Genomic DNA, 16,708 nt, shown 5'->3' on the forward strand with positions numbered 1-16,708 from the left:
GGCAAAGAAAGGGTCAAGGAGAGATGAGGGTCACATACTGGCAAGGCGTGGCAGGTCTAGAAGCAAAGGCAGATTCAGGTACAAGCAGAAGTCAAGACACAGGTGAAGCCACTGCAGGAATGGGGGCAGCCACTTGGTAAGGAAAGACTCATGCAATGGTAACAAAACTAGGCAGGACTGAGCATCCTTTTATAACACTTCCTGTGGCTTCCAGCTAGTTTCTGTGATTGTGGTGGTTCTAATCCCTGCAAGCACGGACAGGCCTTGTTACTAGCCCTGCAAGTACTTGCAAGGTGAACCAGGCTGTCTGCTCTAGCATCATATAACAAAATAATTAGTAAATGTAAGGCACACATATATTACTCCATGTGGAAAGGAAAGGGTAATCTTATTTATTTGCTTAAATTATACCACCTATCTTCCAAGAAGAATGATAAACATGATCTTTTCCCACCCTCATGTTCTGTGAAATATGTTGGGCTGAGCCTGAGAGTAAGCTTTATGGCAGAGTAGAGATATTTAAGAAAAAACTAGTTTGGAACATAAGATACTTAGCATTGGAAGAACAAGGCACATACAGTTTCAACATTGTCTACAGATAATTGAAAAAAAATCTACTGATCATATAGAATAGGGGGAAATGAAGCTAATATAAACAAATATATTACATAGATAACAGAATTCTGACTGTAACACTTAACTAAGCGCTGAAAAACAAAGTCACATGTGTTGGGTTATAAAAAAATATTTTTTTCCTAAATTAATACATGACAACCAATTTACACTAAATCCAGCTCAGTTTTGTCCCTTCCCCCCCACCCCATGATCCTTCTATAATTGGTTAATTTCCCCATAAGTACAAGATCCCACATCTTGGAGGAGGAATGATTGGTGGTCTTCAGTATTTCACCTTCAGAATATTTATGGTTGTCTTGAATTAGGCCATCGGTGTAAGTCAGAAAGGAAGAGCATTGGGACTGAAAGGTTGGGTTATTCTTTAAAAATTATTCTCTCAAATCTGTTTTGCTAAGGCACATCCCCATTATCTATTAGAAAGGACCTTGTTCTTTCCTTTTTTGGACACTTCTAGAAAGTTGTGGATTAGCCATTATTTATTTTGTTTATCAGTACTTCTGCCCTGCCATTATAGTTCTCTGTGAATGTCATATTCAAAGAAAATGTGCATGCTATCTTTATGAAGTTTTCCCATATCTGCACAGTTATGAATGAGGGAACTGGACTGCAGGGCTCCATGGTTTGAGTCAGACCCTACAGCCGCTGCATCATAAAGAAGGCCTCGAGACTCTTGAAGTGGAATATGCTTTGTCATTAAAAACATGATGTCTAACCTTGTAAAATTTTGAGAAGGACCTGACAATGTCAAAATACCTGATGGGTAGGAAACTTTGGGGACCTGTCAGTACTCCAGGTATCTTCTGATCAAATTCAAAAACACATTAAGATGTAGACATGGCATTTAGAGGATAATTGCAATAGCTGAAGAGATAATAGCCCCGTGCTGATGTCTGATTTTCCAAGTAACCTTCCTAAGGATACAAAAGTCTATATCTGATTTTTTCGGATTTGATCTAGGACCCACTTGTTCATTTTTTCATCAGTTCAAAGTATTTGCAATCTCTTCCAGCACCATGTTTCAAGCGCAACAATTTTCTTCCTGTCAGCTTTTTTCACTGCACATTCTCTACATGGATACATGGTAATAGGGAATATAATAGTGTAGATGATTTGGCCTTGGTCTCCAGTGAAAATCCTTAAGCTTGATTATCTTTTCTACTTCCTTCATTACTGACCTTCTAAATTATAGCTTCAAATTTCTTGGTTGTAGTCTCCCTTTCAATTGTATGTGAAGTATCCCAAACTATATGAAAACTTTCACAATTTCAATTTCTTCACTGTTGACACTGAAGTTGTGAAATTCCTCTGTAGCCCTCAGCTGAAGTCATAATTTTGCACTTCTTTCGCTTTCATCAGGAGTCATTTCAATTCATTACTGCTTTCTACCAGTAATATGGTCCCATCTGTATATGTTAAATTATTGATACTTCTTCCACCAGTTTTAACTCCATCTTCCTGTGATCCTAATCTGGTTTGCCTTAGAATATGTTCTGCATGCATATTGACCAGACAGGGAGCTAAAATACACCCTTGACTGACACCTTTGCCTATAGACGGCCATTCTCTTTCTCCATATTCTTTCCTAACAGTAGCTTCTTGTCCACAATACCAAACATACATCAGGACAATCATGTGCTGAGGAACACCCATTTCTTTCAGGGCCATCTACAGTTTATCATGATCTGCTCAGTCATAACCTGTGGCATAGTCGATGAAGCATAGACTGGTCCTCTTTTGAAATGCTTTGGTGTGCTGTGGTAGCCAGTGTATATTTGCACTAATGTCTTCCTCCTTTTTGAAATTCAGCTTGAGTGTCAGACATTCTTGCTCCATATAGGGTATTTCTTTTGTTGTTGTGACACCTTGAGCATCACCTTCTTTCCACAGGAAATTAATGCAATTGTCCTATAGCTGCTGTACTCCTTAGCATCTCCTTTCTTGGGACGGAAATGTATATTGAAAGTTTCCAGACTGAGCTATTGACTTCTTTGCAATAATTGGTGCTATATTCTAGTTAATGTTTGGGGTGATTCATTATCTGTAGCTTGGAATAGTTCCATTGGTACCCTCTCTATTTCAGGTGCTTTATTCCTTCCAAGTGCTTTCAGAGTAGTATTCAAGTCACTTTCTAATATTTCAGAATATCTTTATAGGATTCCTCTTTGAAGGTGTCTGTCATCTTTTTATCTCTTCTTTATAGTTTTTCTGTATATTGTTTCCATCCTCACTTTATTTTCTCCTGGTCAGATACTATCTTCCTCGTTGGTCTTTCAGCACTTGTAATCTAAGTTGGATGAAGAGGTCTCTTCTTTTTGCTCTTTTGCACTTTTTTTTTTCTTTTCTTTTTGCACTGTCCATTATATTTGGGTTTTTTCCCCTCTTCTGCATGATAGTCACTGAAAAGTTGCATTCAGGATTCTAGCTCTGTTTCTGTGACCTTTTGCCCTAACTCTAACTTTTGCTTTTGCTTCTAACCTGTCCTTAAGAATTATGAGCATTTCTTCCATCATCCATTTAGGTCTTTTTCCTGCATGAACTGTTTTTTGGAATTCTTCCTCAAGTATCTGGTTTCAGTCCACAGTTCTTCCAGTTCATAGTCAGTTGAGTAATGCAAATCTGTTCTTTATGTGGACTTTAAATTCCTCAGGGATGTTATTTAAGTTGTATTTTCGTACTGTACTTCTGTTAATGATCGTTTTCAGTTTTATGCTTTTGGTATTAATAGTTCATGGTCTCTACCACAATCTGCTCCAAGTCATATTTTGGCAACAACAGTACAGTCTCTCCACTGTCTGCTTCCAAGTACAGTGATACCTCAGCTCACAAACACCTAAGTTCATGACCAAATCAGGATGCGAACAGAAATTTCAGAAAAATTTAGCTTCAGGTCACGAACTCCGCATCGGGTGGCGATCGCAGTCGTGCTTGGGGAGGGAGATGCCCACGATCGTGCTGGTGGAGGGTGGGGGGAGAGGCCCGCGATCGCACCCATCTTCCCTGCCCAAGCGTGACTGTGATCGCGCCTGCCTTTGACCGCAATCATAGTTGCGCTCATGCAGGAAACATGGGCGTGATTGTGGTTGTGCATGGGGGAGCGGGGAGATGGCCGCAATCGTGCTCGGCAGGGGAGATGGCCGCGATCACAGTCACGCTCATGCAGGGAAGACGGGCGAGATCATGGTCATGCTCGGGAGGGGGGAGATGGCCATGATCATGCTCGGTGAGGGGGAGATGGCCAGAATCTTTGTTGTTCTTTGTTACTTTGTTGCTCTTTGTCACCTTGTTTCAGATTAAGAAAAGTGGTTACAGAACCTTATTTACATTAAACCTTATGGGGAAATTTGACTTGGGTCACAACCAATTTGGGTCGCAACCAGAGTCATGGAATGGATTAAGTTCATGAGCCGAGGTACCACTGTATGTAATTATTTGATTTATACATCTGCCATGGGGGGTATCAGTTGCCTGAAGTATGCATTTGCAGTAAACAGATTGTTCTCAGGTTCTATGAATGATTCTTTTGCTTTTTTCTTACCAAATTCACCCACAACATTTGATTCTGCTGTGTCTCATATTTTATCTTTTGTGTTACCAGTTTCTTCTTGGAATGCTTACATAGGTTTTGAATTCTTCTGCTTTAGCATCTGTTCCTGAAGGACACACTTGAATGATGGTTACTTTGGCAGGTGTTCTGGGAATTCAAATTGATGTTATTTGGTCAGACTTTGCACTTGTAGCCTCATACTGACCGTGCTAAATCTTGACGTCAGTACTAGAGTCCGCCCCCATGCCTTCTATTTTGTCATTTCCACAGTAAAACACTTCGAGTTTCACTGACTGAAAATGTCCCAGTCCAGTCTATTTAATTCTCCATTTCTTGCTTCACACTTTCCAAGTTACCTTGATTCATGCTTGTTACATTAAATGTTACAACTGTATGTATATTGTAACTTTCCTTTCACCCCTGTGCACTGTCAGCTGCTAGATTTCCTTTCTACTTTGATCTACTTAGTATTGGTACTTGTCCTTTGCTCTTTCCAGTAGCTTTCCAATCTGAGAGACTCATCTCCTGGCACTATCTCTTGTTTCATTTTGGATTGTTTCATCATAGGTTTTACAAGGCAGGACTATTCAGAAGTGATTTACCATTGCCTTCTTCTGCACAGTACTAGGCAGAATTAATTTGAGCTTCATTGCCATTGTCCGTGAAAGATCCTCCACCAGAAGTTGCCTTCAACTACTGCTGCTGCCCAGTAGCTGCCTTTGAGGAGTTTCTCTGCCAACATCACTGTCAGAGATATATTCTCATCTGCTGATGTAGTCTTTACTCCTGAAGAGAGTGGTCTGGTGGCTCAACTTTGACCATTCCGTCCTGGATGGCCAGCCTAGGAGAGAAGCCTAGTGAGAGGCTATGGCCTCCAGGATTCATTGCTCCTGGCTCCTCTGACACTCTGAAATCCCTTTACTACATTAAGATGTGCAGCCAAGAAGAGGAACTATGTAGAAAGCTTGGTTCTTAATGGCTTTCCACTGTTGTCGCTAAGAAAGGCTTCAGGATATTCTTTGTATGGAAGTGTTTCTTCCACTATGGTGTGGTGCTTAATTGTGATGTGCAGGCATTCAGTCCCTATAGCCACATCCCACAGACATATCAACATTCCAGGCAGCTGTGTCAGTCCTTATGAATAAAACAGTTCTGGCAATATTCATCTCTACCAAGTGCTTGTAAGATCACATCCCCACAAAATATTTTAGGTTACAACAAAGAAGTGTCTATTATTCATATAAGTTCATCCTTCCCTCACTCTGAGGATTGCAGCTAAAGTCTGGGAGTCTGGGGGCTGGTAGCAGATGGTATCAGCATCCCTGCCAATAAAGAGGTGCTATTCCTCAATCCCTATTAATTTGGGTTCCCTCACACCACTGCTTTTTCGCATATGGATGTTCTCTGTTTGGATCCCTGTGTATGGGCTTAATACATGGCCTGTTGCCATCCCAGGTAGAAGGAAAAAGAAACAAGCCACGGCCCTAAGAATGGGTTCAGATATGGGCTCAGTGTATCATTGATTGAAGGGCTTTATAGTACATTTAATTCATTGGCACAGTCAGCATTTTTCAACACTGATATTCATTAGTTCTCTGTCTCCTATTCCCTCTTTCTCCCTTCCTCTCTCTGCAAGTTAACAAGGATCCATAACATAGAGCATAACCAAGAAACAGATCTTGAAACACAGCTATGCAGAGGGATAGGTTTAGCTCTTAATGGCTGTAGACCTTCACCCACTACCTCTTCTCTCTCTCACTCACTTTCTTTCACACACACACACACACACACAAACACACGGGTGGGGTATGTGGTATGTGCAGTTTCCTTGTTGTCACGACAGGCATTTTGCTAGTGTATTGCAAGGAATAAATTGGCAATTTTAAACACTTTGTCTTCCGTTATTTTCCAATTTGCTGACACTCGTTTCTTTCCTTTTTATTATTTACCTGTCTTTTTTAGCATGGTCCTCCTATTCAGTTCTCATATTCTTTCACAAACTAATGATGTGTCCAGGGTGCAGAATCATGCATTGCAACAAACTGAGCATATGAGAACTGAATGAGATCTGAAAGGAGAAATTGCCTCCTTCAGTGTGCACTGCAGAACGTATCAGCTCTATAAAGGCTGAGATGAGAAAAAACATGCAGGCGTATGTGAAGTGAGCAATAGAGTAGAATGTACCCTGTCAAAGAATTAGAAAATATATTCTGGAAAACAATTCCATGCTAGCTAAAGGATTGTGCTTGCTGTATCAGGGTACCTACTTGCAACTTGCACATTTTAATCTCCAGGTAGCTGTTCAGGTTATAATCTTTCATAAGAAAGGCAAGCTGTCTTGGGTTATATTTCAGCAAAGTATCAATTGGGTCAGATTTGTTCAATTTATGCATTGTAATATTCCAATCTGCCTCTAAGAAAAATGGAATAATACAATTTTGTTGTTATGAGTTTTGAGAGTTCCGTGAAAGAAAGTCATAATTGACAATAGAGTTGGGGATGAGTCCTGGGGTAGGTGATTTGTAGTGAAATGTATTCTGCAGTCATAAGAAACTGTCCCTTTCAATCATTTGCTGTGGAGTTAATACACTCTGCATTATTAAATGAAAAGCACGTAAACAAACAACAGCAGCAACTAGCTTTGCCAATTTGCAGTTCAGGCTCAGTTCAATTTAAGAAAACAAATCACAGTAAGGAAATCTGTCAGAACTCTTAAACTGTTCAGCCCACCTCTTTGCTGTTGCTGAAAATCACAGTATTTAAACTGCCAGCAAAACCATGTCAGTCTGAGGGGGAGATGTCAGGGGTGTGTGCTCTCCTGGTCTCTTACTGCCTGTCACCTGAGCTGCCATGATTGGTAGGCAAGAAGGAAGGAGTGTAACTGGGTGCTTCTTCAGGCATGACTCGGTCCCCATAATGACGTGGAAGGGCTCTCTCTCCACCACCTTTGGCCTTCCTCCACATCTCTCAGGGGCTGTGCCTTGCAGAAGCATTCATTCACTCCTCACCCTCACTTTGTCGTGCTGCAGCCTAGAACTGAAATTGATCCAATTGGAATTGTGACCACTTACTGCACACAAGATACTCTATGTTGAAAGTGCAAAATATTTTTATTATGACACAAAAGTGAAGTAAACAAAAGTAAATGTGCACTTGTTGCTTACACGGGTATCCCCACATCACAAGTGGTAGAAGCACCTTTGGCAGCAATTACAGCTGTGACTCTTCCCTGTCAACTTTCCCTATCTGGATCTTGCAAAAGTTGCTCATTTTTCTATCACTACTGCTCCAGGGATGTTCATGGTTTGGGTTATTTTTTAATAAACAAACCTTGATGGGTACTTCTGCCCGACTTCATCCTGGCATTGTTTTGATTGCTGGTTGGACTTCATGTTGCTGTTTGTTTGGGGTCTTCCAGAAACAGGTGTATTTAATCTGAGATCCATTGTTACTGGAGCTGCATGCAGGTGGACTCCATTCAAATACTGTATACGCCTCATGGAGGCAGTAGGATGTGCCAGAGCATATTTAGGTACGCCACAGAATAGCTGTGGATACCTATGTAACCAACAAGTATTTGTTTTTGTTTACCTAATTTTTGTGCTGCAGTAAAAAATATTTTGTTTCTTTATAATGTTGAGCCTCTTATGAACATCAAGAGGTAACAATGCCAGTTAAATCTATTTCAGTCCCAGGTTGGAACACAACAAGGTGTGCAAAAGTTAAAGAGGCATTAATACTTCTGCAAGGAATGGCAGGTGGAGACCATGCAGCCCTTTGTGCTCCGCTTCCTCCTTATTCTGCCCAGTTTTGTAGTATGAAATAGCAACCAAGAAATGGTTGGTTCTATATTTATATATTTTCTATATCAAATTCTATATTTGATATTTTGGGCAACCATGTAGGCATGTTCAGGCACTTGCTGAAGGTCCCAAATCATACAGAAGCCCAACAACGACAGTGCTTTGGAGTTGCTTCTGCTCTTTACTGTTACAAGGTGCTTGTTCACCTGCCTTTCACTCCAGCTCTGGCAACTGTGGTGGTGAGAAGAAGATGCCACTGCCTGCTTGCTCATTGTTTCTCTGCCAATCAAGTAGACAGGTAGTAGTAGCAATGAAGAGAAAGACAAGGAGAAGCAATGGAGACTGATGAGAAGATAAACTTATTGTGGAAGGGGGCTTCAAAAAGGTGTCTTACTGAAAGTCCAACAAAAAACTGGAGCTGGCATTGATGCAAGGTTTGTTGACTATATGCATCTTCTGAGCTTGAACTGTGTTTCCTTTAAGCTCCTGTTTCAATCACAAGGATCCAGCTTCCATTTTAAGAGCAGTCTATTTCATGAAGCTATGGAAAAGGGTTTACAAATGAGATAGCAGAAGTATTGCAAAATCAGAAACTGGGATCTGATGCTGGCTGGTGTTGAACCCCACTTCCTTTAAACAAGGCCTGTCCCACTTACAACCAACCCAACTTACAACCAACCCACTTACAACCAACCCAACAAGTACAGTGACTTACGGTGACATGCTGGAGGCATGCCATTCCCTCAGTGTGGAGCTTCACAACCTGCAACCCCTCAGAGTTCTCTGAGGGCAACTTTGTCATCCCTTTGTCACCCTCTACTCCCTACCTCAGCGATCCTCATCCAGATCACTCTTTTTCTGTAACGGCTAGCAGCACAGAAAGAATACTCTTAATCAGGGTAGCTACCGTGTGTGCATGCATGTGTGCACACATATGTGGAGCCTCTGACCCCCTAGTTAGCACAAAATGCAGCTCTCAGGGCTGAAAATGTCACTTTCCCTTGATCTTTCTGGTGGATCACCATAAATAGCTGATGGGATGTGTTCACCTGGGTGCCTTGCAAGTTGTACATGCTTACCAAAGACCTTGAAAAGTAGCAGCCTTTGATTGTTCTTTCCCCCCTTTCAGAATAGCCAGGGGAATGCCAAATATTCCTTATTCTTCTGTGATTATAAGAATAAAGGAAACTTCTTTTTATTTTTTGTAACCCATTTCCTTAACACAGTGTGGGAAAGTTTCTTCACTTTTCCAATCTGTCTGATGGAAATTCTGAATGGCAATTAAAATCGCTTTTAGCGGGGGGCATTCCATCATACTCTTAGCTGCTTGTCTTCCTGGTGTCAGAAATCAATAACGCAGCTTTGGGGGGAAAAAACAAAGAGCCAGGCAATGAAGAAATAAAAAAGTCACAATCAAAACTTGGAGTTTGTGCACACTTATGCTGAATTATTAAACAACCTAATTTCAAAACTTCAGAAATACCATCAGTGCTCAGGCCACATCTGCATCTCACTGTCAGGATTAAATAATTGCCTTAGAAGAAAACATCTGCAATTCATATTTTGAAAGCTTTTTTAATGTCATTTTATTTATGCAGGTTTTTTGTTACGCCTTATGCCTTTGTTATATTTACAGTAGCATACTGACACCTCTTTTATAAAATAGGAAAAATCTGTTAAAGAAATAATCTGAAAATTGAAAAGATGAAGCGAAGGGATATCTCAGTTCATGGAAGGGGAAGACAAAATGGCAGGAGAATGTATTTCTTTTGTTCATATGTAAAATCCGTTCAAGGGTAAAACTCTTTCATAATAAGGAACCTTTGTGGAATGAGTAAGCAAAAAGAATGTTTAATTCATACTTTCTGAAAATAACTGATAATTAAGTGGACAGGCAGTCATTTCAATATTACACAATGAGTACTCTTCATGCAGTGCATCCTTTACAGGAAATTCTGTATTATAAGAGGTCTTCCTGCTTAAGAAGGTGTGGTACTTCTAGGGGTCTTTGGGGGATACTTAGCTTCCTCTTTATACTGGCATTCTCTGTGGATCACTACATTAGACAGATTAAATAAGCATCTGATGGTTCTGGCTTTTCTACCAGAACAAAACTCCAGCACATAATACCCAAACAAACCATAGTTAACACCATTTACTGGGTTAAAGAAAGGGAAGTAGGACACTGGGAACCAGGAGATCCAGAGTCTAACCCCACCCACTCCAGCCATGAAGGTCACTAGGTGACTCACAGACTCTCAACCTAACCTACCTCATAGGGCTATTGTTACGAGCATAACATGGAGCTATGTAAGCTACCCTTGGTGCCTCACAAGAGTTAAAAAGACAGGGTATAAATGCAATGTGATATTAGAATTTCTGCTTGTTAAAGTGGTGAGGTCTGACTTTGGTACCAATGTTGGCAGTGTCCAGTCTCTAACAACCCAGCTTTCCTAGAAGCTTAAGCATTTATTTCTCCAGTATCCATGCCAAAAGGAACTAAGGCAGCTGCCCTCACTTTCTGCAGCACCTTAAATCTATAAAGAAACAGTGATGATTTGCAGCCATATTTGTGCAAATTGTGACTTTATTCTGCCTACATTTCTCTGACTTCACACACACGCCTATACACATACGCACACACTCACACGCACACACAAATACAAATCATGACATGCCTTGTCATGAAGACCATATCCTGGCTGGACTTGAGTTCTATCTGAGTTAGGTGGCTGGGTAGATGAACCAGAATCTGGGAGACTGAGCCAGGCCAATCTACCTGATTTAGACCACCCAAGCACATCCCCCAACATGGTTGCTATGAGAACCATTTGATAAATTGGCACACATACACCCCTCCATTGCAGACATTTCGAATGTCACACTCGAAATTCTAAACGTATCTACTGATATGAAAATGTTGTGGACCCCCTGCTGTAATATGTGAAGTGGCCTAACGTGAATTCATTGAGTGTATCCAGGATTCCTTATCCTGTTTGTAGTTTGTTGTTGTTGTTGTTAGTCGCGAAGTCGTGTCCGACCCATCGCGACCCCATGGACAACATTCCTCCAGACCTTCCTGTCATCCACCATCCCCCGGAGTCCCCTTCAGCTCACACTGACTGCTTCAGTGACTCCATCTAGCCACCTCATCCTCTGCTGTTCCCTTCTTCTTTTGCCATCTATTGTTCCCACCATTAGGCTCTTCTCCAGGGAGTCCTTCCTTCTCATTAGGTGGCCAAAGTATGTGAGTTTCATCTTCAGGATCTGGCCTTCTAAAGAGCAGTCAGGGTTGATCTCCTCTAGGACTGACCGGTTTGGAGTCTCCTCCAGCACCACAATTCAAAGGTCTCAATCCTTTGGCGCTCAGCCTTCCTTATGGTCCAGCTTTCACAGTCATACATTGCAACTGGGAAAACCATAGCCTTGACTATACGCAGTTTTGTCAGCAGGGTGATGTCTCTGCTTTTTAGTATGCTGTCTAGATTTGCCATAGCTTTCCTCCCAAGGAGCAAGCGTCTTTTAATTTCTTGGTTGCAGTCCCCATCTGTGGTGATCCTGGAGCTCAGGAAAATAAAATCTATCAATACCTCCATTTCTTCCCCATATATTTGCCAGGAAGTGAGAGGACCAGATGCCATGATCTTAGTTTTCTTAATGTTGAGTTTAAGGCCAACTTTTGCACTCTCCTCCTTTACCCGCATCAAGAGGCTCTTTAGTTCCTCTTCACTTTCTGCCATTAGAGTGGTATCATCTGCATATCTGAGGTTGTTGATATTTCTCCCAGCAATCTTAATTCCAACTGGTGATTCATCCAGCCCCGCCTTTCTCATGATGTGCTCTTCATATAAGTTAAATAGGCAGGGTGACAGTATACAGCCTTGCCGAACTCCTTTCTCAATTTTGAACCAATCAGTGGTTCCATGTCCAGTTCTCACTGTTGCTTCTTGACCCGCATATAGGTTTCTCAAGAGACAAATAAGATGGTCTGGTACTCCCATCTCTTTAAGAACTTGCCACAATTTGTTGTGATCCACACAATCAAAGGCTTTAGCATAGTCAATGAAGCAGAAGTAGATGTTTTTCTGGAACTCCCTAGCTTTCTCCATGATCCAGCGTATGTTGGCAATTTGATCTCTAGTTCCTCTCCCTCTTCGAAATCCTGCCTGTACTTCTGGTAGTTCTCTATCCACATACTGCTGGAGCCTAGCTTGTAGTATTTTGAGCATCACTTTGCTAGCACGTGAAATGAGTGCAATGGTGTGGTAGTTTGAACATTCCTTGGCATTGCCCTTCTTTGGGATCGGAATGTAAACTGACCTTTTCCAATCCTGCGGCCACTGTTGAGTTTCCCAAATTTGCTGGCATATTGAGTGTAGCACTTTTACTACATCATCTTTTAAGATTTTGAATAGCTCAGCTGGAATACTGTCACCTCCACTAGCTTTGTTGTTGCTCAGACTTCCTAAGGCCCATTTGACTTCACATTCCAGGATGTCTGGCTCGAGGTCAGTGACCACCCCATCGTGATTATCAGGGACGTTAAGCTCTTTCTTGTATAGTTCTTCTATGCAATCTTGCCACCTCTTCTTAATCTCTTCTGCCTCTGTTAGGTCCCTGCCATTTTGGTCCTTTATCATGCCCATCTTTTCATGAAGTGTCCCCCATATCTCCAATTTTCTTGAAGAGATCTCTGGTCCTCCCTATTCTATTGTTTTCTTCTATTTCTTTGCACTGTTCAATTAAGAAGGCATTCTTATCTCTTCTAGCTATTCTCTGGAATTCTGCATTCAATTGGGTGTATCTTTCTCTTTCTCCCTTGCCTTTCGCTTCCCGTCTTTCCTCAGCTATTAGTAAAGCTTCCTCAGACAGCCATTTTGCTTTCTTGCATTTCTTTTTCTTTGGGATGGCTTTGGTTGCTACCTCTTGTACAATGTTGCGAACCTCCGTCCATAGTTCTTCAGGCGCTCTGTCTATCAGATCTAATTCCTTAAATCTATTTGTCACCTCTACTGTATATTCATCAGGGATATGATTTAGGCCATACCTGAGTGGCCTAGTGCTTTTCCGTACTTCAATTTAAGCCTAAATTTTGCAACCAGAAGCTCATGATCTGAGCCACAGTCAGCTCCTGATCTAGTTTTTACTGACTGTATAGTGTTTCTCCTTCTTTGGCTGCAGAGCACATAGTCAATCTGATTCCTATGTTGACCGTCTGGTGATGTCCATGTGTAGAGTCATCTCTTGGGTTGTTGGAAAAGAGTGTTTGCTATGACCATCGTATTCTCTTGACAAAATTCTACCAGCCTGTGCCCTGCTTCATTTTGTACTCCAAGGCCAAACTTGCCTGTTATTCCAGTTATCTTTTGGCTTCCTACTTTAGCATTCCAGTCCCCCATGATAAGGACATCATTTTTTGGAGTTAATTCTAGAAGGTGTTGTAGGCCTTCATAGAACTGGTCAACTTCAGCCTCTTCAGCACCAGTGGTTGGGGCATAGACTTGGACTATTGTGATGTTGAATGGTTTGCTTTGGAGTCGAACTGAGATCATTCTGTCATTTTGGAGGTTGTATCCCAGTACTGCTTTTCCTACTCTTTTATTGACTATGAAGGCTACTCCTGAGGGATTCTTGCCCGCAGTAGTATACCTGATGGTCATCTGAATTAAATTCACCCATTCCTGTCCATTTTAGTTCACTGATTCCTAAGATGTCGATGTTCAGTCTTGTCATCTCTTGTTTGACCACATGCAGCTTACCTTGATTCAGGGATCTTACATTCCAGGTTCCTATGAAGTATAGCTCTTTGCAGCATTGGACTCTCCTTTCACCACCAGATACATCAGCAACTGAGTGTACTTTTGGCTTTGACCCAGTCGCTTCATTCTTTCTGGCGCTACTAGTACTAGCCCTATGCTCTTCCCCAGTAGCATATTGGACACCTTCCAACCTGAGGGGCTCATCTTCCAGCATCATATCTTTTTGCCTTTTGGTACTGTCCATGGGGTTTTCATGGCAAAAATACCGGAGTGGCTTGCCATTTCCTTCTCCAGTGGATCACATTTTGTCTGAGCTCTCTGCTATGACCTGTCCGTCTTGGGTGACCCCGCATGGCATAGCTCATAGCTTCATTGAGCTATGCAAGCCCCTTCGCCACGACAAGGCAGTGATCCATGAAGGAGCATGTTTGTTTAGTTGTTTACAACTCTTGCCTATTGAGTTTGTAAGCAATATCTATCCCAGGTATGTGTATTTATTTAGGCATCTCTTTTGGCTAGCAAACATAGGTATCATTTCAATACTGTTTGGTGTAGTAGTAATGCTTCTGAATGAATTATTGCAGAGATCCCAGAGACATTGGTGGCTCCAGCAGGAAGCTCATTATCAATAATGCAATCTTATCTTTATAGTTGTGAAAGGCATTACATAAAAGCACTATTCTGCTGTTTTCTCATTTACCAACTCACATCTGAAGTTTAGAATTATTACCCAAACAGTACTGCTAAATGATGCAAGAACCTTAGTATTTATAAAATCTTTTGTAAAAATCAACATCGCCATCATCAATCAAGCACAAGTTTGGTCCACAGCTGTAATGTATAATATAATTTATGGACTATTTGCCCATCAATTCATTGTCTACCACTTAGCTGAAGAACCTTTGCCTCTGGTCCATACTGGTGTGAACTGTTAATTTACTGGAAAAAGATCAGCACCTTCCACATGATTTTCTAAATAACTTTTGAAGTACTGAATGACTGAAGTATTAAAAGTAAATATGTGGGAGGGAGAGCACTGGAGATCCAGTTAATGAAAGGTGAACATCTTAATTTGAGTTCCCACAGATTGCTTCTGCCCTGGATGAGCAGCTTTGATGAGCTACCCAACCTTATCCTGGTGCTATCAAGAAATAACACATATTCCACATGACCTCTGAAAATACTCTGAAGAATCAGGTATTGCATAGGTGTAGGACTGCACTGGAGTACTGTGCTATGAGGATGAAGCCTGAAATCTGATGCATATGGAGAAGCATGTCTGAATTTTGGATAAGCATTACTTTCCATTATCTGTCAGAAATCAAAATGAAACTTTATTCAGTGCCAGAGTGCCTTACTGGTGATACTGTAGTTGTCAGGGAACTGCCAGGAACATTTTAACTCTGAACTTCCCCTTTCTGGTAGGTTGATGATGGAATTCTCAATGCTTTTTCTAAATGTGCATTTTTATAACTGCTTCTCACATGAATGCAGTAGTGCATTTGTGGTTTTCATTAGGGATGTCAACTTATTCAAATGCCATGGCTTCATCACTCAAGTTTTAACTAATTAGTTCACTTATTTACATGTGACCAAAATCTCAATGTATGTACTTCATTTGAAGGGGACTTAAATGAGATTGGGCTTACAAATTAATGAAGGCAGGAAGGTAAGTATTTAGAATAGGAAAAAGCCATAGGGAAGACTTCCTAGTGTAGGTATTCCATTTCAAAGAGAAAACTCAGGTTGCTGTATGACAGCATTCCTTGGAGACCTTATGCCAGACGTCCCCATCCATTTTGCCCATGAGGTGTTTTAGACAATAATGGCCATCCCAAACCAGCATGGTCAGTGTTCAAGGATATTGGGAGCTATAGTCCTAAACATTTGCAGCTCACCAGATGCAGGAAGGCTGCCCTTGTAGATCATTTAAACTTTGTAGTTTGTTCCCCAGCCTCACAAAGATCTTAGTGATACCACCCCTTCCTCAGAAGATTATTACCCTAGTGGTGCTGACCAGGTAAAGTGCCTTCTCCATACTGGTCCCAGGTTTATGGAATTTCCTGCCCAGAGAGGCCCATCTGGCACCAATACTGCTGTTCTTTGGGTCCAGGTAGAGCCATATTTATTCCCTCCGGCTTTTTAAAATGGATTTCAATGTATTTTCTTTTTTAAATGTATTTCTGTTATTTTTAATGTGCATTTATTTTCATTTTGTAAGACATACTGGGGACTCTACCAAAAGGCAGTAATTAAATCTTGTAGATAAGTAAGTAAATATTCTGAGGTTTCTGACTGCTGTGTTGCAAGAAGATATATCCATGTAAATAAATTTGTTACTTGGTTATGATGGCAGCTTTTTGACAGCTTCTTCCTCTCCTTCCAGCTGTTCTGAGAGCATGTGCTGATGGAGGTGCTAATCGCCTGTATCATATCACAGAAGGAAACCGTGAAAGGTACATCCATAATAATCTCTTCTGATAATTTCTCCCCTTTTCTCTTAGCAAGCAGTGTTGATGAGCTTGCATTTACAGCTTTCTAAGAGCTCCCTTTGCTCCTCTGATTTTTTGGCAGATGTATCCGTTAGCACCACACGGAGCTGCCAGTTGCTCTCCAAATGGCATCTCCAAATGACATGTTCTTTTTTCTTCCGTGTAACAAGTAGGGCACCTGCACCCAAACTTGTGCTCTTCTGGGTGTTTGGATTTCCCACTTCCATCATCCCCAGCTAGCATGGGGGTGGGGGAAGGCTGGGAGCTACAGCCTTGAACATATGGGGAAGGGCAATGTGGGGCCGTTTACCCAAGGCCTTGAAGAGATCATGTTGTGGCTGTCCCATTCCCACCTGCAGCTCTCTGTGTTGGTGAACAAAGAGCAGAGAAACACACATCATGGAAAACATTTGTGCCACATCGTGAGGCAACCTCTGTGTCAATATGCTGTTTTTGTAGATCTGCCCTTCAATT

At 41.4% G+C, this 16,708-nt stretch overlaps 1 protein-coding gene across 3 annotated transcripts in view; it reads left to right on the forward strand.

Moving 5' to 3' along the window:
* Nucleotides 1–16,708, forward strand: part of TPK1 (thiamin pyrophosphokinase 1) — a 289,313-nt gene that overhangs the window by 92,831 nt on the left and 179,774 nt on the right. For 2 of the 3 annotated variants that reach the window (XM_044453946.1, XM_044453954.1), the window contains one exon: nt 16,129–16,198. The exons of the other annotated variant lie outside the window; for it this stretch is intronic. In XM_044453946.1, coding sequence (XP_044309881.1) covers nt 16,129–16,198 — 70 coding nt within the window. The remainder of the gene's footprint in view (nt 1–16,128; nt 16,199–16,708) is intronic. 3 annotated transcript variants of the gene reach the window in all.

Source organism: Varanus komodoensis, unplaced genomic scaffold (genome assembly GCF_004798865.1).
Source record: "Varanus komodoensis strain SLA01 unplaced genomic scaffold, ASM479886v1 scaffold10, whole genome shotgun sequence".
In the NCBI taxonomy this organism is placed as follows: Eukaryota; Metazoa; Chordata; class Lepidosauria; order Squamata; family Varanidae; genus Varanus; species Varanus komodoensis.